Below are 26778 nucleotides of genomic sequence, written 5' to 3'. Positions count from 1 at the left end.
ACACTTCGCTAAAAAGTTTCCACTCCAAAAAACAGTGTTGCCAACTTTTAAGAATCACCACGGGTTTAGTTGAGCCCTTTTGTCTGGGGAGCGACGAATCGTAAAATGGACAACATTTAAGTTCGCATGTTGACGAGCAGTGGAGGTTAGGAGTCGTAGAGCGCGAGGGAGTGCTGTAAAGCGATTTATATGTATGTATGTTGACGATGCAGATTTTTCTTTTTAAATTGATTATTTTCCCGAATACAAAGGACACGAAGAAAAATTTTCTGTAACAAAGAGGGGCCATTCAAATATCTCTCATCGGTTTTTTATCCTGACATCAACTCCGTCGTTGCCAAATCACTCAATTATTTCTCTTGAGACCTGCACACAATGTACATAAAATCCGTGTTTTACGAATCCAAATTGTTATTGGTGGTACATGAACACTAGCATGCCGAATTCCTGTACCCATATGGATGTTAAATGTTTTCTCATGCACAATGGTCAGACGTCTATATTTGCCTAGGTGTTAAAAAGGTGATAAATCAAAGGTCCTTAAAGCATTATTTTTTATGAATTCCGTAAATATTATTCAAAGGTCAACAATGAAAGTAAAAAAATGCGTGATGTGTCGAAAAATGAAGAACGTTGGTAAAGATGTGATTACTGCAATTTCAGGTCAGGTGCGGTGCACTGCTTCAAAAATACAATAGAATGCGTTTTTATGTGCAATGATAAAGTTTTTCGAATTTCGTGAGTCTGGTCCAATGTTTTTCTAAGACCATCCTATACTGAGGACCAATTCTCCAAAAATACTTAAGTCATCAAAAGTTATTATTTTTTGTTCATATTCGTTTTTCATTTTAAAATGTAAAAAAATATTAGTGAAATTATTCACTGAAACTACGGATTGTCACCGATCTTTAGGAAAGCACTTGAAACTCTCTAAAAATCAAAATTACTTTTCGTTCATCACAGGTGCGCAAAAATAGAAGATAAGTAAATTCTATGTGACAACTAGCTTGATAGGTTCTTAAAAAATGAAAATACAACTCAAATGTCCGAATTAAAGATTAAAATCGCAATCTGCTCGCCAAAAGAACACGTTTCTGACCCAAAAAATTTAGGAGTTGGAGCTGTGAAGGCAAAAGTGCAACTGTTTTAATTTGCAATTTATCTTCATATTATTCCGAAGCCCGAGGAGTTGTGGTTCGACGAGGGGCAGTGGAGGTCAGGTGTGGTAAAGCGCCAGGGAGAGCTATGAAGCGACTTACACATTTATACGTATTATTCTATCAAATGGTTCCAAGACTCAAATTTTAACACTTATGCTGATAATTTGTAAAAATGTGAACTGTCCCTTCTTACGTCCAAAATTTTGATGCTGAGATAAGGTTACTTATGATCCAATGTCTGGCATGTTCTCTTTTTATCGAGAAGTTCACGTCATACGAAGGCAAATAAATGATCCTTTAAGGATTCAACTCTGTCATTTCAGCTTCGATTCATAACGCTAAATTTATAGTTCAAAATTTCGTTCTTTTCGGTAAAAATTCGCCTGGCTCCCAATAATTATAGCACATTTTGCAGTAAGCATGATAGCATTATTTTTTCCCCGGTTTAGGGACAACATTTTTGCCACTGATTTTCGTATGAAATTGGCGAATTCAGTGATTGCGTCAGAGATTTTCCTCGATGTAAAATATATTATTCGATACCTCTCGGAATATAATAATATTTTTCCTCACTTTCCGTTTCGTTATTAAGGTCGAATAAGTTTACACACTTTTAGAGTATGGCAGATGATCAGCTGCCTTCAGCTTAGCATTGAGAGTAAATACAAGAATCGAGTTTACAGATCCTCTGTCTCGCTTTAAAAGTGCGTGAACTTATCCGCCCTGGGATCTATGTGCGTGTATATTATACCGCGAACCAATCTACCAGGAGCCTTTCGTTGACGAAAATTGACATTTTTTATCAAATCGTTTTCTCCTTTATATGTTGAGATAGGTTAAGGTATTTCAATCGTTTCTTAATGAGTTTACCTCTCGAATGATTGGAAAGAGAAACCCAACATCGATGATAAAAGCAATACACAAAATTTACTCCCGTCTGATTCAGTTCCATCAACTCAAAATCGTTTAGGTCATGACATCTCTTATAACTGTGATTTCCTTTATTTAAAAACTTACTATCTTTCATTAACAATCATTCTCTACACTAATGACCTTTATATTTCATTCACTTCCCGTAAGGAATAACAATACTAAACATATACTAAAACTTTGACTTTGACTAACTGCCTTACTGCCCTTCTAGTTTGAGTTCGCTTGTTTAAATTTTTTTTTTTTTTTCTCAAAGGTTTCACTGCATTAAATTAATATTCTTTTTAGTGCCAAATGCTTGGATTGTATTTAATAATTTCTTTTTTGAAATTATTTTATGCGTTAATCAATGTCAATATTAGTTACAGAGAGTAGAATTCAGATTTTACTCGTGGCCTCTAATTAAATGTAATAATATTTAGTTTTTCAAATGAATGAAATTATGAAATAAGTGAAATTGAGAGTAACTTGATGCTGGAAAATATAGTGGAGATAAATAGAAATACATAGAATTCAAAAAGAAAAGTTTACGTAGTTAATGCAGAAAAGCAATCCAAATGCGTATGATGATTTTACTTTTACCAAATACTTGCATTCTATCTCAGAAGCTATATTCCAGGATTTTTTTTCTTTTTAAACAAAAACTGGCCAAGAGAAAAGTAAATTATCTCACTTAATTTTGAAAGCTGAAATTTTCAGTAGAAAATTGTTTTCTTATATTTTGTTGGTTTCATAAAGGACTTAATTGTGTTCTTTCAAGGTTTATTTTACTTTTTAATTTTATTTCATATTTTTCTTGTTTTGGTTTTATTTAATTTCATTTTTCATTAATTTCACATCGTGCCAAAGAGCCTTGATATGTGAGAAGAAAGATTTGTACATTACTTTTCATCGCATCTTCACATAGTGATTTTACCTGGTTCCAACGTTGTAGATTCATCTTGCGGATACCAATTATAACAAAATCTTTTTTAAAAAATTCTGATGCCGAAATGCGTTCTTTAGTTTCAGAGGTTTTCTTTTTCTTCATTATTTAAAGTAAATTCTTCTCAAGTATTAGTGACTCTGTCTCATGGGGTGCACGCTGACTTCTTATTAATACCAATGAAATATATACGGGCATCCTGTTTCAAATTATTGATGTTAGAGCAGAGTAAAGCCACTTTTTTGGGTTTCTTGTCTCAACGTAGATTTATTGTAATTTATCATAATCAGGGCCGGATTTACCTACTTGCCGCCCATGGACCGCCTGTATTTTGCCGCCCCCTTCTCATTCGTTCTGAAACTTTAATAAAAACCATCAAGTGAACGTGCCGGAGGAGGTGGGTTGTATAAGACACGTTTACTCGTGTTGGACACATTTTTTGCAAAAAAATTTGCAAAACATAAATGTGGTTTCATAATTTTAACTTCCGCTGCCGCGCCGCGCTGACCGCACTGTATTTGGCGCAATGCGTGAAGTATTCATGCACTCTTGCAGGCGCCATGCGTTTCCCGCCGACCGCTGCTGACCGCACTGTGTTTGACGCAATGCGTGAAGTATTCATGCAGTCTTGTAGGCGCTACTATGTGTAACGCGCCGACCGCCGCGCCGAGGGCTTTTCCTTTCAATATCAAGTCCTCGTCATCATTTCACTCTACACCGCGCCGTTCCAGGCCAAATTGGGTGCTTGATTTCTCTCTTAACTCGACTAATTGAAGGTGCTGCCTCTTTTATCGCCGAAAGACAACAAAGTTAGAAATTACTATACTCTCGGGAAATGAGAGATTTTTTCGCCTTTTCTCGTTTGCAATTTTTTTCTGAATCCGATTTTTTGTACCTACGTTTAAAAAAAAGTCAAAATTTGCCGCCCCCCTAAATTTGCCGCCATGGGCCGCGGCCCATGTGGCCACCCCATAAATCCGGTCCTGATAATAATGGAGAATATAAAATAAAAAAATAACCAAAAATTGGTGACATCGCAGATTGTGAGGCTGTAGGTTATATGGCATTACTGTGGTTCACTATGGTTGTATGGCGGTGTATATCTATACACTGCCATATCCCATCTCTTTTTTTTTTTATATCGAGACTGAATTAAGACTGGATACACCCCTCTCTCTCCTTTTTGAGACCCGGTAAGACAAGCTGAACCATATCCCCTTTAATTGATTCACGCCTAATAGCCCAGGCAATAGAGGATAGAATAGGGGTTTACCTTGCAAAATTTAGGTGAAATCAGGTTATGATCGATTCCTATGTAATTTTTTACGCTGAATCCGAATTTTTGGTTTCCCAACAAATTTTCCTTGTGCTAACTCCGGAAAATCGGAAAAACCGCGAAAAATCACGTTTTTCCGCGGTTTTCTCGAGATATCTCTTTTCCCGTGCGATATATCGAGAAAATGGTTATTTCCAAAAATAAAGCTGATAAAATTTCCTACAAAATTGATCTGATTGTTTTTCTCATACGTCCACTAGGGAGAGAGCTGGAGCCGTGGAAAGCTCTAAAAACTCGTAAAATCGCGATTTTCCACGGTTTTTCGCCATTTGTGTGCAATAAATTTGTTCTTTCGCAAAATTTCAGGATAGTCTTACCTTAAAAATTAATGCTGCTTACTTTTAAGACACAAATGATGCCAATTTTTTCTTTATAGGTCCATTGGAAGCGGTTTTAAAGCCGTGAAAAGCCATGAAAAGCTCGAAAATCGCGATTTTCCGGCACATTTTCGTAACAAATCCGTTCCTGTCCAGAGAACTCATTTGAAGTGACTTCAAAATTCAATCTTATAAAATTGTCAACATACATACGTAGAATTTTCTCCCATGGCGCGCCCTCGTGCTCTGCGACATCCAAACGCCAGGTGTGCTTATCTACGTGAGGGTTAGTAGACAACGAACGACGTAATAAAGTAGTGCAATTTTCAACATACTTAAATGATGTTGAAATTTCCTTGTATATCTGAAGAAACAACGGATATGGATTTGTCGAAAACGTAAATAATGCAAAAAGTTGAAAAGTTTGAAATTTAAAGAATGTATTGATACAATTTTTCAATTATGCGAAAACAACTATAATAGTATCGTAATAATTAGATAAGAACTATGATAGTAAATATGTTCAAGGTCAAGAAGTATAATTCAGATGCATGGTCAGGCACTCTGCTGACTGAATGTCTTGAGGATCTGAAATCAAAATGAAAAGCACGGGTATAATGGCATAACCTAACATATTATTTTCTATCGGTGAAAGAGCTACTAAGTTATAAAATTGGGTCATGGTTTAAAATGGCAAGAGGAACGTAATTGTTGAATTGTTATAGGTGTTATCGGTGTTTTTTTTCTTTCTTTTCTGCTATTTGAGAATGTTAATTTGTGCCTACTATAATGTAAATTTTCTCTGCTCAATCAACTCATGGAAAATTTATTGTAAACTTGATGGGAAAATTCTCACCTGCGTTGTCATCATTGCCGTCTTTGCAGTATTTTACGACTTCAGCATGACATCGTCTAAATCGGAGAACAGGAACTTCTGGTATGGATTTATCTTAATTTGAATTGCTCGTTTGAGCTTTTGCAACATCGTTTACTAGAATAAGAGAAACGTATGCCTAGGAAAATCTTTTGGTATTAATCTGAGAGGAGAACAATGAGTAAAGCAACCTGCATTGATACGGTTCGCAGATACAATCGCGATTTTTCGCTTCCTTGGCATTTCAGGATCTTATTTTCGTTGTCAATGAGTATATTTATCCATTGATTGTTGGTTCATAATGACGCTACAATTATTTGGAAATAATGTGACACTTGTGCAATTAATAGAGTAATGTCATGATTGCTGAAATCAAGGATATTAATGTGATCTGCCATAAGGGTAAAATTCTACATCTATCGTACAAGCCTCCCAAAATTATGAGTAGTTCACGGGTGCGTGCCGTGATTACTCTCACGATCTTGTTTTCTCAATTACCTAGAGTCGCTTCATTTACATCACTGATAAAACCGAAGTGGAAGAAACCGTGATTTGAATGTCTGCGGTATATGAAGTGAATGTGTACATTTTTTTAAGCATCACTGGCCATTTCTATCAATTCAAATAAAAATATAAAAAAAAAAATTGAGTGAAATTAATGCCACCTGCAAACGTCTCCGAACTTCTTTCATCTCTTCGATCGTCTGCTGTTCTTTCTGTGAACGATTCAGGAGTATATTCCATAAATCATCAGGATCAAGTACGATAAGTTCCGCGAATAAGTCCGCTCATCGAGTGCATTCTCACACGTACCATTAAAATTTTGACACATAATTGTGCAATTTAATCCACTGAAAACATCATCACATTGAATTTTAAATTTTTGAGGTATATTTTTAGCCCCATATTTTTACACAAGATGATTCATTTGTGGCTTAAAAGTGGAAAATCACAATTTTTCGCATTTTTTGAGCTACACATAATTCTCTATGCGGCAATTTTTGACCCATGCTAAAAGCTTTTCACGTCATAAATGTGTTGACAATTTTATAAGATTAAATCTTGAAGTCTCCATTAGCTGAGTTTTTGGCACAAGAACGGATGTGTAACAGAAATATCCACAAATTTAGAAAAATCAGTTCAGAAATTGTAGTAGTACATTCTTCAAATTTCAACTTTTTGCATTATTTACGATATGGATTTGTCGAAAGCGTAAATAATGCAGGATTGCACTATTACAACATCATTCCATTCATCCATATCCGTTGTTTCTTCAGATATACAAGGAAATTTCAACATCATTTAAGTATGTTGAAAATTGCACTACTTTATTACGTCGTTCGTTGTCTACTAACCCTTACGTAGATAAGCACACCTGGCGTTTGGATGTCGCAGAGCACGAGGGCGCGCCATGGGAGAAAATTCTACGTATGTATGTTGACAATTTTATAAGATTGAATTTTGAAGTCACTTCAAATGAGTTCTCTGGACAGGAACGGATTTGTTACGAAAATGTGCCGGAAAATCGCGATTTTCGAGCTTTTCATGGCTTTTCACGGCTTTAAAACCGCTTCCAATGGACCTATAAAGAAAAAATTGGCATCATTTGTGTCTTAAAAGTAAGCAGCATTAATTTTTAAGGTAAGACTATCCTGAAATTTTGCGAAAGAACAAATTTATTGCACACAAATGGCGAAAAACCGTGGAAAATCGCGATTTTACGAGTTTTTAGAGCTTTCCACGGCTCCAGCTCTCTCCCTAGTGGACGTATGAGAAAAACAATCAGATCAATTTTGTAGGAAATTTTATCAGCTTTATTTTTGGAAATAACCATTTTCTCGATATATCGCACGGGAAAAGAGATATCTCGAGAAAACCGCGGAAAAACGTGATTTTTCGCGGTTTTTCCGATTTTCCGGAGTTAGCACAAGGAAAATTTGTTGGGAAACCAAAAATTCGGATTCAGCGTAAAAAATTACATAGGAATCGATCATAACCTGATTTCACCTAAATTTTGCAAGGTAAAATCCTTTATTGCCTGGACTATAATGTTTGAACGGCCCCCATTCCAACAGCACACTCCCACATATCAAGGTTCTGGAGTGCGACTTTAACTTTATTTTGGTGTTTTCGCTGTTAACATTGAAACAAAGAGATACTCATTTGACGGGGCCCGATTTCAGAACAATTGCAGTACGCTTCGGGAACTCGGCCGTTCGGTCAACCCTTGGTTCTCGGTGGCGGAGAGATAATTCAAGAGAACGAAATCGCAGTGGATCCCAGACATAACAGATCTTCTGGTGGTGGCACATCAAGGAGGTCCTGATTGGTTCGCCGGCTAAAATTTCCGCTGAGTTTATTCTCCTCCGGGAGTTGAATTGGATCACATTTTGCAATAAGAAACCACTATTTCTGGCCCATTTTAAAAACAACATATGTGCCATTGGTTTCCCAATGCAGAAAGGTGTTTTCATGGAAGAGCCAGGGACAGTGGTTCCTTATTGCAAAATGTAATCCAATTTGTACCGGAAGTAAGCAAACATCGAGAATAAAACAAATGGAACTGATCACAAATACAATTTTTGGCAAAAGACACTTCCATTGTGCTTATTTCACAGTATAAAAAGTACCGAAATTGTGTGTTAATATGAGAAATAGGCTTTCTTTGGGAAAAATTGACCAAAGTTTTGTGTCAAAAATTTGCAACTTCGTTTAAAATTGGGCACGAACTACCAGGATCGAACCTGGGTTGTATTAGTAATTCATTAGGTGATAAATTACGTCCTTCGTACGAGATTTTTGTAACAAATTGCGGAACTGTGCTTCTTGGTGCAATGGATCCTTTTCTGCCAAAAATGTATTGTGAAACCAGTGTTTTAGCAAAAAAGTGTTGCAGTGTTCGAACTCTCGATGTTTGTTCACCCTCGCTATAGATTCGCCTTGACCACAGCCCTACGTTATCCATTCAAATATCAAATAGGTCCACTCATTACGAGTGCAGATCATTTCCGTGACTTTATCGTCGCTTTTAATTTGGACAGGCATCGGTCTCTCCAATGGAATTCAGACATTGGCCATGACCTCTCTAAATTCTACTAAAGGAAATAAATCGACTTGTACCGCATATCGATGCCTGATTGTAACTTAGGCCTGAAGTTGTCCGTAATGAAAGCATCTCTACTTAAGTTTCATATGCACATGAAGAGATGAGCCTTGCTTTGAGGCCCTTCCATTTAGTTTGAAAAAGGATCAACCAATCGAATTCTTATCATTTGCAATTTTTCCTGCGGTTATTTTACCTTTCGACGGGGGAGGGGGGAGGGACTAAAACTTCCTAAATTAATTTTTGAGGCGAATGATTACTCCGAAAATAATTCTTCCTCGTCTTATTTTGTTTTCACTCCTATCAATTTTCTCTTTCTTGAGAACTTTCATTCACATGTATCTTAAATGCGATGTGTTTGTAAAATGTCTCTCGAAAATTTACTGTCGCAAAAACCGCAATAGGTATTGAATTGAACATAAAATTATTAGCTCCTCGTGAAATATTTCATTCTGAATTTTTTAACTCTGCCTTTTCGTCTGTTTTTTGGCACTGTTTTTTCTATAATGTGAGATTTCAATGTGTTTCGTCCGCGCATTATTGTTACGAATGAGCGAGGATTAGAGACATTAGACCTACTTTATTACCTGAAGTTAATTATTTTTTTGTGGGGCACTTTCACGTCAGCTCCTCGCTGGATTCCAAAAGGTGATGTGTTATGACTCAACGTGATGGAAAATATTTACAAAGACAAATAGCGAATATTTATGAACCTATTCAAGACCTTTTGCTGTTGGTCCTTTTTGGGTTTAAATTAATGTAAAGACTGTCCAATGAAGTAAGCAAACTGTGATACTAAATACTAATGTGAAAAATGTATAGTGTAAAGGACAAACCTGTTACTACAAACAATTTACTTCTGCAGGGTTTCTTGTGAGTTTAGCAAGATTTACGTTTTTCGACATTTTCTTCTTAGTATTTTATCCGAAGCAAAAAAGGGGGAAAAATATGTATATCAATATATTAAACAGTCCCGGCTTTCAAATTTTGCACAACTCATAGACTCATTCACAAAAAAGACTAGACTAAATTTGCTCACACATGTATGTTCAACACCATAATAAATGTTTGTGTCGTTGTTTTAAGTGAAAAATAGAATCCATTATTTTTATAATATTTTTTAATTTTCTTTTATTTTTCCTGTTTGACAAACTGTCCTTAAAAACTGTTGACAATGAGAAATTTTCATCAGTTGAGTATCAATGTTCGTTCCCATAACTGAATATCTTTTTACGTGATTGATTTCACGGCAAGAGGTCAACACGTTCACCCAAAATTGATACAGGAAGCGTGCTTTCCTGATTGGCGCGGCCAAGAAGATCTTTCTATGAGGTTGGAAATCAGTTTCTTTATTATGATGTGACTCTTAAAAGAAGGTAATTCTTTATTCGTTTCTGGTTTGGTTTTATTCGGTTGAACTTTTTGCTTTGATGCCTATCTTGTCTATTCTTGGCAATTGTGTGGAATGTTGAGAAAGTTATGAAAATCGGTTTCATCTTTCTTGTTCTGCTAGTGACTTGCGCGTTCAGAAACGAACACTTATTAAAATCCTTTTGGCGGAAAAATCCAAAATGCAATCTGTTTCTTGTCGTTGTTTTCTACGGTTTGAAGTTGGGTTTTCTTTCGTGACTCTTTTAGAATGAAGCGTCAGTATTGAGAGCTCTCTTTGAAATAGACGATATATATACAGAAAAACGGTGACAAATTTTCTAGACCACACAGAGCGTACTTGTGCCGTTGTTACACCTTACGGTACATGCTTTCGGTTAGTTTACGATAATTGAACCGTGCTTAACAGTAAATGACAGTAAATTGTTAAAACAATAGCCAACTAATCTGTCTTGCTAAGGAAGATCGCTGTGCGAACATTTGATGGCTGTCAAATCCACCCCAGTAAAATATATGGATTTTTCTCCATTTAAATCCACCGTAAATAATGATTCCATATGAGGCATTTTAATTCGCTAAACATAGATTATGCACATTTAAAAGGACAAAATCCATTGTTGCTGAATAAGAACCATTGCCATTGACAATAAGCGCGCTACTTACTGATGATTTCATAAAAGGGGAAGTTCACTTTCTGAGTGAGATTTTTTTGGATGGAGGAAGGATAGGGGTAGGGGCAGGATGTCCTTAAGAGTGCCAAAAATGTTCGCCAAATAAATATCCTTCGAGCAATGTTAAACTAAATTTTCCATTTTTTTTAAAAGATTTTGAGATTTTCTGGAAAAGTATTGAACACAAAAAGTCCTAATTCTCCCTGTCAACGAATCAACAGATTCCAGATCTAGGATTAAAATATTTGTTTGATTTATAGTTTTTACAACCAAAGAATAAAATTATCCATCCGTGTACCGGTGGGTCTTTTCTTAAGTTATAAAAAGGAGCGTTATACAAAGAAACAAATCAAAGGAGGGTGCTTACAGGAATAAAACACAAATTGTAGATCTCAATGGTTGATTTGCAATGTATCCTTAGGGCAAAAAAATAATGTCACATGTCAAAAAACGCCGAATTTTTCAAAAAAAGAATAAGCAGCAGAAATTCAACTGACAAATAAGAGTGAAACGTTTTGATTTCTATACAATTATAATTTTTCTTGACCTTAAGGTAAACGATAATAAAGGTACGTGTTATCGAGTAATTTCAAGCATGTCAGTGTGAATGTGACGCAATATACTTGTTTTATAATGTATGGCCCATCGTGTAAATATATTACTCTTCGTCTCCGCAGCAGTAATACCTGGTTTGATACGGAAAGTGCATCTATGTGCTTGCATGGACATTAAGTCAGCTGCATGCCAATAGGTCTCAATCAACTAAGTTAAGAAACTCTAACTGAGCAGAGTTCTTAAAATCTGTCTCATAGGTGAAAGTTTAGGTATTTTTGAAAATCATCAATTACTCAAGAAGTTAGATACCTCTAGTAATGCCTTTTTTAGAATACTCTTTCCTGACTGTAAGTATGTTTGAAGTAGTTTGATGTCGCATTTTGCTCGAGTGTTTATATTAACCAAATTACATCCCACCGGTAATATGCCAATAGGAGGAGTCATCCCTGTAGAGTACACATAATGGTAGATAAAAAAATTAGGGATTTGTTTCTATACGTTCGACTCGTTTAAAGGGTTCAAAACCCCAGTTTTACGGGTATTTTTTTACAGGAACGTAGCTTAATTTTTCAGCACAAAATTAATAATAGGATTAATAACAGGACCTAATGTTTCGTCAAAATAATACATGACTGTTAACACGAATCGGGAGGTGGTGGAGATACGTAAAAGTGAATATTAAACATGTAAATTTAATTACAGAGTAAAGTAAATAGTATGAGCACTTACAGTAGGCTGAAAGTTAGTTGTGTATTTTGGGACACAGTATACACAAGAAAAATGGCTTAACATGAATGTGTTATTCATTCCTCTCCAGCTGAAGTAATAGAAAGGAGTGAGCATGTAGTCATTACGCAGTGCTTTATTTTCTTACCGCAAAATGTACGAGAGATTATTTAGGATTTAAAGGTCCAGTTACACGATCAAATTGAGCCATCAAATTGGGCCTCTCATTGGTCGCATCCTCACCTCAGGTCTTTTTCCACCAATCAGAGCTTCAATTTGATGGCTCAATTTGATCGTGTAACTGCACCATTAGGAGGCATTTCAGATTCCTTTAAACTATAAATAGCTGAAATTTGTACGTGGGAGATAGTTTATCTATAGTTTACGAATTTAAAATCCCCTCGTAAGATTTTGAAGAATGAGGCTGGAGTGAATGAAGATATATACATAAAATAAAGTAGCATTTTTACAATGCGTTAATGAAACTGTTTGGGTTGTTTGTATTTTTGTGACCTACTAACTTCTTTGCGGTCTGATTTGGTGTTTCTTCTCTCATCTTGGATTACTTTAGTCTTCCTCATACGTTTCTAGTTTGAAAAAATAAATAGTTTCTTAAGAGCCTTGTAGTTTAAGGTTTTTAATAAACTTATTCATTGTTTATTTACCTGTATATGATTAGTTGATGGAATAATCTGAAGGTAGCAATTTTACATCCCATACAAAACCTATCGCACGAGTTTCCACAGAAAAATCAGATTTTATAAACGTGGTAAAGTGCTCGTAAAAGAATAATAATTGATGCAAATAACGATATTCATTTTTTTGCATCAAAAATACCAAGTGTCAGATTTCTTGGAAGCAGCTCATTCACAAAAGCTGTAAAAAATATGGTATGAACACAAATGACAGTTGAGTAACTTAACGGTTATTCAAATGAAGCAAAGTCGAAAGTTGTAACATAGTATTATTATTTATTAATATTATGACGCAATATTTCATACCGCTGCATGTATAACTTTGATAATTGTGCAAGGCCTTGCTAAAATCCCGTCATTTTTATGTTAACTTCTTACGCAGTTGTGTTCCAAACTTAAAGTAATTATTTGAGTTGAAGCGTCTTAGTAAATGCATAAGCTGCGCTAAAATTAATTGCGCTTGACCCAAAGTTTTATTTATTTCCTTATTTATTCATTTATTTTTAATTTCATTAAATTTAATCTCACTGGAATCCTGGTATCGTATCATAAGCAAATATAACGTTGCTGTATTTTTGTGCAAAACGCTACAGAAAAAGAAAAACTTGTTCAACCTGCGAAATCCCTGCAAATTTTTCTATCGTTTGTAGACTTGGTGGACTCATGAAATTATCCCATTCAAGGTCCCAAACAAATGTGGAATGGAATATTCCTAGTCATAAGTAGACATCTAGAATCTAGATAGAGTTTAAAGAATTTTTTTTTTTATTAGAATGAATCTGAGCGATTTCAGGGCAAGGCCCTCTACTACCATTGTTGTCAGATCGTGCTGAAAAACCAGCATCTCCCATTTAAACCCATGTAAAATAATCACATTTCATCGTGTAACCTCAGAAACTTGCCCACTACATTGCGCGGCGAACCAGGTTTTGTTACATACCAGGATTTCAGTTAGGACAAGTGAAACATTGATGCGTTCCTCGGTGAGCAAGAAAACAAACACTGCCGTGCTAGGAAAAACGCCGTGTGAGCCTTCATAATCTACCAAATTTCCCTCGATAAAACAAATTTTCTGAAGAATTTATGCATATGTTCTCCAAATTTTTATAGAGAATTTCGTCCGCAATATGATCTCATGCGTCTGAAAAATTCAAAGACAAATGAGAACATCCCATTTTTTATTCATACGTATCCATTGTAAAGAAAGGAAATGAAAATGAAGAACTTTAATAATGATAAAAAAAAAATGCAGCCGCCCCCCCCCCAAAAAAAATTATTTTTTTAGGAATTTGGCAAACATTCAAATGTTTGTACGGCGTTTTTCCCCATCACGGCAAAACATCACTGCAAAAAACGGGCAAAGGCGTGTATTTATAGTCTTTCCCTAATCAGCTCCTTCTTTGAAGGAGCCTCGTATGGTTCTCATTGTGGTTTGAAGGATGTTTACAGTGGCTTTTAACATATCATGTACCATAACCGGTAGTTTTCACAAACGTGCAGTGAAATTCTACTTTGTACCTTTGGAATTAGATCTTTAAGTGGAACTTTATTGAGTTGAACCACTAAACATAGGAAGAACAACATATGAAAGATAAATTTCATGTTCGACCTCTTTAATTGACTCAATCCTTCAATCAGGACGTTAACCATAAGGGGCCCCCTAATGAAAGGAGCTGTTCAGATTACAACTATGAATGTGACCTTACAGTTTTAGTACAGGGTCTCTAAAATCTACTATCTATGCTTTCGATCACGGAAAGAAAAACTTCATATGCAAGACCTGAAGTTCAGGTCATATGGATCTCTGAAGTTTTCGGAATAGGGGTCCAGCTGCGGAAGTTCGGGTCACACATCTGAAGGTACGTCGGTTCGGTGGCGAGGCGTACATGATTGGCAATTGATACTTTCCCATTTGAAGCTATGGTAAAGAATCGATTCTTAAAATGTTCATTGCTAACACTGTCTATCGATCCTTTTCCACAGGTTTAAATGGCAGATCAATCGATAAATCGAAAAGCACGCCATGCCCTTGCTTTGGTTGACTTCAGAGAAGTTTCAACCCAAGTACCAAGGTTCTTCTCATGTATGATCCGAACTTCCGCAGCAGGACCCTCATTCCGAAAACTTCAGGTATCGATATGACCTGAACTTCGCGTCTCAAGCACGAATTTCAATTTTCTGCGTAGAGGAGAACATACAGGAGTTTCGCTTGTCCTTTTTGAGAGTAGTAAGTAGGGAGTCTGAAGGGCTTTTAGTTGTGCTGTCCGCTACTAGTAGTGTCCGTCTGTGGTTTCAGCGCCCCATAGTCCGCGGCGGCATAAGCTTAACCTGAGAATGAAGAGTCTGTCTTTGGACTCTCCCGAGTCGACGGAGCACGTTCAGCGAAGGAGGACGGGTGGTTCCAGCCAGCACGTAGAGGCCCATTCCAGCCATTCCAGCTCATCAAGACTCCAGTGTACGTGTCTACTCACTCCATTTCTCCACACTCTCACCCTCAACGTCACGCTCTTTCTCACTTTCGCTCCTAATACTACTATCATTATCATTATCACTATATTTATCATTATCACTCTCATTATCACTATTACTCTCATTATCACTATCGATCACTATCACTGGCACTCTCATTATCACCATCTATCACTAGCACTAGCACTCTCATTATCACCACTTATCACTATCACTAGCACTCTCATTATCACCATCGATCACTATCACTAGCACTCTCATTATCACTATCACTATCACTCTCATTATCACTATCGATCTCTATCACTATTACTCTTATTATCACCATCGATCACTATCACTATCACTCTCATTATCACTATCGATCACTATTACTATCACTCTTATTATCACTATCGATCACTATTACTATCACTCACATTATCACTATCGAGAACTATCACTGTAACCCTCACTATCGATCTCATTATCAACACCACTATATCACTCTCATTATCGAGATCACTATTCCCATCACTTTTGATATCACTATTACCATCATTTTCACTTCAAATATCACCCCTCGTAAAAATTAAGCCTCACGACCATCCCTATGACGTAGTTGCACAGTCGGGTGCAGTAAAGTCAAATGTCTTGAACTTTTTCATCCTCTTGGAGTATTCACCAAATACGTGCGTAAAAATGCAAGTTTACGACTGAATATTTGTTTTTAACATGATAACTTTTCATCATGTACCCAAGTCTTGCGTATGATTCTGGTACTATTTTCTAGAGTACGTGCTCAGTGACAGTATGGACAGCCAATTTTACCAGGAGCTATCATTATCGATATCGTTGTTACTTTCATTATCACTTTCATAATCACAATCACAATCGCCAACATTATCACTACCATTTTCGGTCACCGCGATAAGTCCGAAAAATTTCGCACGTTAATGAACTTCATTTTGTCCACTTTAAGTGAATTTTTCGTTCGAGAATCAGGGAAAAGCAGAAAAAAGAGGGAATCTGATTTTTTAAGTGAACATAACTAAAGTGAAACATTTTTAAGGGCAAGTGGAAAAACACAGGGAAAGTCAGGGAATGGAAAAATGGAAAATTTGTGATAATTCAGAAACCAAAGTTCCGGAAAAGCTGCAAATTTACTTATACTTTAGCAAGAAATTTTAAGAATAAACCGGATAAATGTTTTTCAGAAGTTACCACGTCCAGTTTAGATTTTTCGGCTGTCTCGGGATCAAACTAGTTTTTTTACCTACAGTTGAAACAATAGAAAAATTTGCGAACAAACATCTTAAATTTACTCTCTGTAACTCTCCTTAAAGTTACGCACCTTCTCTCACTATCATCAAACGCACACTTCTTCTCCATCATCGTTATACTGACCACACACCGCGCGCACTTTAGCATTACACCCCTGGACGGCGGGCTACTTACGGTTGTCATAGAATCGTGATCTGCCAACTTAATTTTGAGGCGATTTAAAAAAAGATAAATAGGGTCGCAACACTGAATCCCTTGGCCAAAATTGACGAAAAAACATTTGTTTACATAGTGTGAATGACGTCATTTGTCGTTAGTCAAATCACGTTAGAATTTCCTCTATTTTGGTCCGAACGAACCATGCAGGTAGAAAATATATAGCTTAGAAATAACATCGGTTGGTGAGACAAAGAATAACGGCAAAATATCGGTTAAAATGGGCTTAAAAACTGATTGTTTAAACAAATCTCATTTTTTCCCTTCGAGAATTGACCATCAAAACACGATTATATGACAAACTTGATTGGCCCAGGTCGATGGTGAAACAAGAAATTTATATATTTGGATTACGTTGCTTCAATATCCCTGCTCTTATTTTTCTTACTCAAATCGGAACCAATTTCTTTGCATGCATTTTCTAGAAAATAGTTTTAGATAGGCAATAAGTGAGCATGCAATATTTCGCGAAATAGATACTTTCTGGTTTCCTTTAGTATAAATAGACGGAAACACGAACTTTTTCTCAAACCACGAGACTATCTATTTAAGGTGTCACTGATGACAAGAGTAATGAATCACTAGACAGGGTAAGGATTTAATTTTTTGGTGAGGAATCATGTGTCAAATGGCCGAAGTTGAAAATCACGTATCTCTGTTGCGATGTTTCAAAATACCCGCTCCCATTTTACTTTTTCGAAAAAACCAAACCACGTTATGGCTTGAATTCCTTGCAGAATATTCTGCTACTAGAAAAGAAGAATGAGAAAGTTTTTAAGAAATTACGTCGGTTGGTTTTCCAGAGAAAAAAGAAATTACTTATGACACGAAGTCTGCAACGTCGCAAACGGAGGTACGTGGTTACCCACTTGGGTCATCGAGATTGTGGTGCTGAACTCCGTATCCTGTCTTATGGTTCATTTGTATAGGTTCGTGAGTTCTGCCTAGGATGATTTTCCGAAGTGCAGAATAAAAACACTCCATATCTACGACAAGGGACTCCGAGCGAAACTGATATGAGGACTCTAAGTGAATTAAAAAGAGGTGTGGCTTTCAGCTTCGCGATAGAGTGTCAAATCACTCAGCCCGGAAAAGAAAAACGCCGACCGCCAAACAACGCAGAATGCTCTCCGCGAAAAATCATGACGTCACGCAATGTTTTTCGTTGCCCGTCCCCTCACCGCAAAATAGCGTATGGAGCGTTTGATCGTTGCGGAGTTTCCCATGTTAAGATATTTATTTCCGTCCGAGAAATTATGAATATTTCCCGACAGAAACGGATCCAACAATTTGGCAACGATGGGTTTCCTCCATTTAAACCTATATTCAATGATCGATCCTTGTCGGAGCACGTGGCCCCTCCAAGAATCGATACATTGTCATAGGCTTAAACTGAGAAAAACCATGTTGCCAATTTGCTGGATCCGCCGATGTTTCCCAAAATAATTCCAGAAAAGCTCTACTGAACAGAGAATTTGCAGGTGTCTGAACTTTTGTTTTCACATATTAAAAATGGAACTGTTAAAAAAACTGAGCGCGAGGATATCTTTGGTTGCTAAATTGAACAATATTTTGGAGAAATTTTGACAAAATAACCCAATCTTCTAAAATACATGTGTTAAATGGAAAATTCCACCAGAGGACGTCACAAAGCGGCACTTACTTCCTCACTTTTGAATCTATTTTTCTCCAATTTTCCATTTCAGAAAAAAAAATTGAAAAATACTGCAAACGCAGCTCACTAAGCACTCTCAGATAAAGCAATAAAACTTTTGTGTACAAATTCTCCATTCATTCTGATCTTTCTGGAAAGTTTGAGAAAAAATATGTATACACATTCCCGCAAGAATATTTGCTTTATCTAGGAAAATTTGGCAACATTTGAATGGTTTCATGGCGTACTTCCTCAAAATAATAGCCGAGAAATTGATTCGAATAAAGTTCGCATTCCTTCATTTTTTAGTGTATGCAACACAGGCAACAGTCGCGCACGAATAGTTGCATCCAGACGTTGTGATCCACGTATCATCTAACGTGCGAAGGAAGATCGCTGTATGTTCATTCAAATGCTACCAAATTTACCAATTTATATATTTAATTTTGAGAGAAGTTCTTGTCCTATGAAATTTCTAATGATTTCCATCCAAAGAAACGAAATCGCAGATTTCTATCCAAAGAAGCGAAATCGCGGATTTCTCGATTGAAGGAAAATGTGCAACGTTCGAATGATCTTACGATATTTTTTTCATGGCATAGAAGATTTGTGGTCAGCATTCATAAAAGACACGGTGGCTTAAAATCTGTATGTCTGACACGTAGAATATTTTGGTAACATTTTGAAACATTTAGACATTTTAGTAGTTTGATGATGCTTGGTCAGAAACGCTCAGACTCCACTTTGCTTTAAAAAGTCCGCGGGAATTACGGTATAAAGATACATTCGCACAGAGGTGATCCAAAGGCGAAACCAAGTAAATCAATTATCATTTTTTACCATATTTTTTTCTTATAAGCCAATCTATAGTTGGCGGCAACCAACGGATAATATAGCCGTCAGCAGATAACGGGAACTACGTCCATAAAAACTCAAAATGCAGTCGTTGAAATCGGAGCACATAAAAAAGCCCATGGTTGAACCGGCTGACACAAGAAAATAAGAGTATCTTTGTGCCATGATCTCGTCCCTCCTAGCTTCCAGAAAAGTGCGCTTTTAAATAATGCTGCAAGTATTGGTCCAGCTTCATTTTGACAGTAGATTTGAACAGTAGATAGAAGTAAACAATTCATCATGCCTGAGTGGATGATGTAGAATCAGAACGGATCAGTTTCTTTCGTCATAGTTTTGTTGGAGCCAAGAGATTAGCAAAAAACAAAAAAATGCATTCGTCCAAACGCTGGGTTTTTCATCCGAAATGTATGGGATATCACTTGTGGAAAAATGCAGTCTTCGCATTTTATCATGATTATGCACGCTATCGTTTTTCTACCCAGGTTATATAAATTTTCAACGTAAAAATACCAACGCAAATCTTGGTTTGCACAATGACTGTGAAATACGTAATCTTAAGAGCTTCCCACTGGGCGATACCATAGTTGATTTTGGTCGAATGAACCAAACGTTTGGACAAATCGATTCACCTTTTGCTAATCTCGACACGGTATTTCCTTTCAAAAAACGATCTTGTGACTGGCAAAGCTGACCCGTTTTTTCGGCTTATCGCTGAGTTCTTCTTCTTCTCTCTTTCTCTCCACCTTTTTCTTCCCTTTTAAATTATCGTTTCCATCATCTCCTCTGTACTCATTTGTAAATTTATAGTCCTTATATTTCAGAAAGTAGTATCGAAGCATTTTGTATGTGATCGCCTCGCGCCTATATGAATCATGTGTATTCAATTTTACAAATGTGTCCCTCATTCTGGAATTTATGTTTCTTTTTCTATAGTCACCTCCCATTTTCCTCCAAAAGTACAGTGAATATTTGTCCCATTCAATTTATTAGAATTTCTAGATTTTCTGTAGTAACTGAGCTACGGGATTCCAAGTGGTATTATACCACCGGAAGTGGTGCTATGTTCTCGGTATTTTACCGGCTTTCTTTATAGTGTTTGATAAATACTGAAGAAATTAGGAACGAGTAAACTGCGTCTAAAAATTGAGGTTATTTAATAAATTCGGTTTTCAATTTTTGGTGAAATTAAGCAAGACAATGAACTTCTGAGAAACCAAGTGAAAATACCACAAGCACCCTGAACTTTTTGAGAGGTTCCGGATCAAAAATTTGTACATTTTTTGTTGTCCCTCTTCATTTTCTTTTCTTACAGTATTTGTTTGCAACATGAATCATCTCAACAGACCAAAACTGACGCCATAATTTTCTATGACACTTAAAATGATTTTACACTGATTGTTATAACTTTGACCTAATGGAATGTATTTCGCACGTACAATATAGGTGGGATTATAAAGTAAGTGGAAGTTTGTCAACAATTTGTCTTAATTGTATTAATTCACTAATGTCCTGATTTAGCCACTTAAATGGTTCACTACTTGGAACTTGATTTTCAAATTTATATATATGTTCTGTAGTCCCATTTAAGAGCAAAAACTAATGTTGTATAATATAAATGTTTTTTCCTCGTCGTCTCTTTCATAATAACCACGTATTTACAAAGAAATCTGCTCGCATAAAATGTATACGCCTGACAAACATAATTTGCAATTTCGCGTGAAATAATTGCCCTAAAACTGCTTCGAGGATGGGTCAAGTGGACAACATTTTACAGTAAGGGACTACTCTCTCTGACTTATGTCAGAAACAACGCATGTGCCATATTACTTACCCTACATAAATGGGTAATTATATGGATTACTTAAAAATAGCGGTTCTCAATTGCGCAATGAACTCGGCCTAATAGTCGATGTTTGGTAAACGGCTAGGAGGAGCATCCTACTGGTTTTATTACGTCGCCAGCGAAGATTCTCTCGTTGTTTTTCCTTTTTGTTGTGGTACAATGCTTGTCAGGAAACTGCGGTTAACATTTTTCAACTATGGTGTTATCTGTAAAAATATCCATCAAACCCAGCAGAAAATGGAGAGAGGGTTATTTGTAGCGATTTGTATTATTTCTAAGATTAGGTGAGCATTTGGATACGAATAATTTGTATGTGTTATTAATTGTTACGTTATTAATTTAATATGTGTCGATTTTAAACGATCGATGAATTGAATTCCTTGCAACAAAAATACAGGCAATTGCAATTCAATGCAAATGCAATTGACTTCACTTTTATTGCGATTTTCAGCTTGAATTCTTCAATCAGTAGATTAGCAACATACACATCACTGCGACGCAGGACCAATAATTTAGATACAGCAATTCAATGCAACCTACGCTTCTGTAGAATGGACCACTAGACAAGGTACGAATTTAAGCGATCTGATACATGCTCCTTAGCCAGAATTTCACGTAAAAAACGATTCACACAACGAAAATTACTGAAACCAACTCCTAACGAAGATATTAACGTTTTTATTTCACATTGGTTTCGAGGAATTTGAACTGCCCGCTCACAAGAAACTCAAAGCTCTACGTGAGTCAAATCGCCCACTACAACGGTTTCAGCAAGCTTCTCAATCGAGCAATGTTCATTTCCCACCATGTGTTGTCCAAACTATTGGCAATTTGCTATAGCTGAGCCAAAGCGTTAAGACTGAGGTTGCCAGATTTTTATATCGCAGAGACTGTCATGATAACGTTTAGCGCGCGATGTGAATCACGTAGAGCATTGAGTTTTTCATGAGCGGGAGGTTTGAATTCACGCATCAAGAATCATTTAATATCTTCGTAAAGAGTTGCTTTCGGCAATTTTTGTTGTGTGCATCGTGTTTCACGTAAAATTTTGGTTAAGAAACATATATCAGAATGCTGAAATTCGTACCTTATTTAGTGGTCCATTGGTGCAATTCGGAATTTTTAATAGTTCTCTTGTTTTGTCTCTTAACAGCGTTTAAAGAAAACCCAGTGCATGAGCCAGGGTTCAGGTTCCGTTCTGTTGCACTCGCGATGCGAGTCAAACGACCGACTTTGACTAACCAAACCAGGAGCTACTCAAGTATGAGCACTTTCATTTCAGTAGATAGGTTGAGTCGTTCGAGAAGATCCACCGGTTAAACCCTTTAGTATCCTCAGCTATTTGCCTTTTCGGTGACTCTCCCACATAGATACTAGAGCCCCTTTATACTGAGAGTCAAGACAACAACCCCCATGGAGTCACAAACGGGAATAAAGATTACAGAAATTGAAAGTTTTTCGTAATCTTTGATCGGCTCATTCTCAAATCCCTCTCTTCGTTCCTTCTCTCATTCCGTTTATTCCTTGCCGAACCCATAATTCCCTGGTCCATTCCAGATTATAATCTTTGCAAAATATAATCGGCAAAAATGTAATCTTTATTCCCGTTTGTGACACTGTGAAGGCCTAAAATACGGGAACCAATCAGAAATGGATTCACATTGTCTTGACTCTCAGTATAAAGGGACTATAATAGATACCATCCAAATGCAGTTCGCAGAAAAGTAGTTCCCTTCAGTTGTCCTATCATTTATACCCACAGTTGCAGTTCCATTTCTCGCAGGGTTCGAGATAACTCGGAATCGAACTCGAGGCTGAGTGAGGCATTTTGGCAAGATATAAATTCCAGGATATGTTGGCGCTTGTACCTAAAAATCGGGGACACAGAAGGGACAATTATTTTTTTCTTGGTAGACGACCGAGGTTCGGCGTGGATATTCCGCTTCCTAGGGCTTTTTAAAAACTATTGTGATAAATTTAAGGGTATTATCTACGAGTAAACATAATTGTGTACGCTATAATTCCTGTTTTTATCTATCGTTCTTTGACGTTACTTGCTTCTCGTCCATCTCAAGTTTGGCTGCAAGTACTCACACAAAAATCTAAATCTAATATTGGACCTCTATGAAGTTTGGGGGTTTTTACTTTTCATTTCCTGTTTCCTTTTAGTTTTTAGTTTTATTTACCCTCTAGAACTTTGCTCCGATAAATAACAAAATAATGTTCCAACAAGTGTAGATTGTCATGATATACTAATGCACTTATCCATATAACTTAGCACTATACCCTCCTTGTTTAATGACTTCATTGAACTACTTTTATGAAGTATTCGTGATTTTAAGATGGAAATATTGACACTTACAGGAGCAGGTGTGTGGCAGGCCAAACCAAAAAAAAAAAACAAATAAATGCAATTTAATTATATTAGTATCATATGTTTTCAAGTAATGAAGGGTATTTTACGCTCTCCTTAAACACGGAGGAGTTCATACTACTGGATCTTGCCAGTCCTTGTCAAAGTTTCTTTGAGTCACAAAGGAACCAAAAAAAATTTGAGACACCTCGAAACAAACTGTATTAGTGTCAATAGTTCTTGCTATTATTTGAATTTTCTCTTCAAACTTTTATTTTATTTAAATTTAGGAATCAATTCTTGATAAGATAGTCATAAACTTCCCCCTACTTTAACCATCCTTTATTTTTAATGTTTTTCCTTTTTCAGTAATGTGACAGATGGATCAATTTCTATTTATTACATTTTTTGTCACTATATCAACATAAATCGTAAAAAAAAACTCGATGAATTTTTTTATTTCTTTCTCAATCTTCATTTCTTTTTTATCTTGTTCTGCATTTTGTTTACTTATCAAACAAAGTAAATTATCATACAGGTATTCAAAGTCAACAACGTCTTCACTACTATATTTGTATGATTTATGCAAATGCTCTTGACTTGGGATTTTTTAATTGTTTCATTTTTTAAGGTGTAGGTCGATCCATAACTTGTTCTGGTGCTTTTATCGAAATTGCAAGAATAAGGCTGACTAACATACGTGACATCGGGTGATATTTGATGCCGCGTTATGTGTTCGGGACTCTCCCATCACTTCGCGCCGATTGTAAATTTTCGGGATTTTGTGTGCACTTATTTATTGTGTGGTTGATTTTGCAGCTCCCTCAAGTCCTGTCCATAATCGACGCCTTTTGTCGGCAAGGAACATGAGGATGAGTTCCGTAGAGCTACCTGATGACAACGAAAAATCTCTTTCCTCCGCCAGCACATCCCCCTGTCCCTCTCCGGTAAGCCGCTACTTTTGCGCAATTTTATTGGATGGTGATAAAAATTTAAAAGAAACTCCCAATAAAAAAATTGAAAGAAACGAGTTTTTGCTTTAAACATGATTTTATAGTCCCATTAAACGCATCACTATGTAGGACAAAAGTTAATATGAAAATACACGCTTCCACATTAAAAGTACTTCCAAAAGGACTTTTTTTTGTGTGTGTGTGTTTCATGGAGATAAAAAATCTGCATACAGATACCACAATTTAACCCGCCCTAGCCAACCTCTCGACGGCCCGGCGCCGGTGAAAGGGACAAACAAGGTAAGCCTCCACATAATCCTCCGTGGACAGGTCCCGGATGCTACATATCCCAAAAGTATTTTACAAAATTAACCAACTTAAAGACTTAAGACTTTAACTCCAAATTTGAGGAAAAGTGGGAGTCAATTTAAACGATCTCATGTGTATCCAAGTCAAATTTCCAAGATCTGAAAAATATCGAGTATTTTTTTTCCGTTTTTTTTTTCTTGGAAAATGAAACAAAATTGAAGATTTTTCAAAGCTGCCATGAATAAAGAATTTTTCGACTCAAATCATCGCGATTATCAAAAATAAAGTGTGTTTCTAAATCAAGTTATACACGGAGATAGTTTGCTCGGGATAAGAATTCCCCTAAAGCCCAGAATCCAGCATGCTGTCAACATGAAGCTTGTAAAAGTTTGTAGATTACAAGTGGTCAAGGCTTTGATATTGATATTACATGATTCATTTCCAACAAGATTTACCAGCTTCTTGTGTTTGATTTATTTGTTCCAGAAACCACATAGGCTACTCCCAACAAATTTGTATGTTGTTTTGTATAATTTCAAATCAAGGCATGCAGATGAACTTGACCTAAAGTAAGTATCCAAAATCGTTGTATTACTTATTCCTTATCCTTTATTATGCTATTTTTATTTTTTGCCGCCAGAGTTTCGGCGATTGACCTTTCGCGAACCAATTAAAATCTCAAGTTAGGACTTGGAAGAGGTGATGACATTCTTAAGCATATTTAAGAAGGCCCGCTCTTCTCGAGAAAATTTTAGATACCTTTCATTCAATAAAGTAGGCAAAACGCGCTCACACTGGTCTTGAAGCAAAAAAAAAAATGCGACAAAAATATACCTAAAAACGGTTTGCAGGGGGTGAGTCTATGGTACGTGTGGACTTAAAATCGCGAAAAATCAAAATCTTGGCTGATCCTAATTTCAAGATACCGCAATTTGAAATGGTCATAGTAAGTACAAGGTTCTACTGATTGTGAGTCTGATCCGTTTATTTATTTATTTGTCCATTGAATCGGCGTTGATTGGTTCACGTTTTTATTTTTCGTTCGATTCATGTTGATGGAATACATACCCTCTCGTTACATGCAGACTTCCTATCATACTCTTTTTTGAACTAAATAATTCGCCTTCTGCTGCGTCTGCAGCAATTGTTGTTACGAATATGTTGTGCGTGCTGATTTCTGCTCATTACATACTTAACTCTCTAAAGGCGTTTTATGTGCGAAAGTAATTCGCCTTCAGCTGCGTCTGCAGCAATTGCTGTTACGAATATGTTGTGCGTGCTCATTACATACTCGACTCTCTGAAGACGTTTTATGTGCGCAAGAAGCGCAATCCTTCTGAAAACGAACGAAGTAGGGATTGAGCGATTCATTCAATCTCTCCTCTGTTGTTCTCCAACAGGGTGCCCTTAAACACACATTAAACGCCATCAAAGAGTCAAGTATGTAATGAGCTGAGATCAGCACCAACTGAGAATCCTCCATAAAATGACTATAAAATACAACTCTCTAGTGGTTACAATATTAATTATAGAGCTAAAATATTTTTCAACGTGTATTTTACGATGGTTTTCAATTCGCCTTCAGCTGCATCCGCAGCAATTGTTGTTAAAATATGTTGTACGTGCTGATCTCAGGTCATTACATACTTAACTCTTTGAAGGCGTTTAGTGTGCGGAACTAGAGCACCCTGTTGGAGAACAACAAAAGTGAGATTGAATCAATCCTGTGCTCCAATCCCTATACTTCGTTCGTTCTCAGACAGATTGCGCTATTTGTGCACATAAAACGCCTTCAGATAGTCGAGTATGTAATGAGCACCCACAACATATTCGTAACAGCAATTACTCCAGACGCAGCTGAAGGCGAATTGCTTTCGCACATAAAACGCCTTCAAAGAGTCAAGTATGTAATGAGCAGAAATCAGCACGCCCAACATATTCGTAACATCAATTGCTGCAGACGCAGCAGAAGGCGAATTGTCCAGTTCAAAAAAAAGAGTATGGTAGGAAGTCTGCATTAAACTCTGAACGTAACGTGAGATATCCCTGCCCTTAAAGAGCATTCCAATGTCGCTAACCTTGCAAACATAAACGATCATCTAAATTAACTAGTTTCACCTCTACTCCCAATAAACTATGAATTCAAGACGAAAATTACCGTCGCAAAGTTTACTTTTTGCAA

The 26778-nt window shown here is 36.6% G+C and overlaps 1 protein-coding gene across 14 annotated transcripts in view; it reads left to right on the top strand.

Annotated features, from left to right (window-relative positions):
- The window catches only part of LOC109031500 (SH3 and cysteine-rich domain-containing protein), a 319664-nt gene that overhangs the window by 286827 nt on the left and 6059 nt on the right, over positions 1-26778 (top strand). For 10 of the 14 annotated variants that reach the window (XM_072299796.1, XM_072299791.1, XM_072299789.1 and 7 more), the window contains 4 exons: positions 14978-15136; positions 22135-22242; positions 24154-24281; positions 25083-25165. In XM_072299796.1, coding sequence (XP_072155897.1) covers positions 14978-15136; positions 22135-22242; positions 24154-24281; positions 25083-25165 — 478 coding nt within the window. Of the gene's footprint in view, positions 1-7725; positions 9760-14977; positions 15137-22134; positions 22243-24153; positions 24282-25082; positions 25166-26778 lie in introns of those variants that run through there. The other 4 variants (XM_072299793.1, XM_072299797.1, XM_072299799.1 and 1 more) reach the window with 4 other exon arrangements.

The sequence above is a fragment of the Bemisia tabaci genome, chromosome 4, assembly GCF_918797505.1.
Source record: "Bemisia tabaci chromosome 4, PGI_BMITA_v3".
In the NCBI taxonomy this organism is placed as follows: domain Eukaryota; kingdom Metazoa; phylum Arthropoda; class Insecta; order Hemiptera; family Aleyrodidae; genus Bemisia; species Bemisia tabaci.
This window is presented reverse-complemented; position numbering and strand designations above follow the sequence as displayed.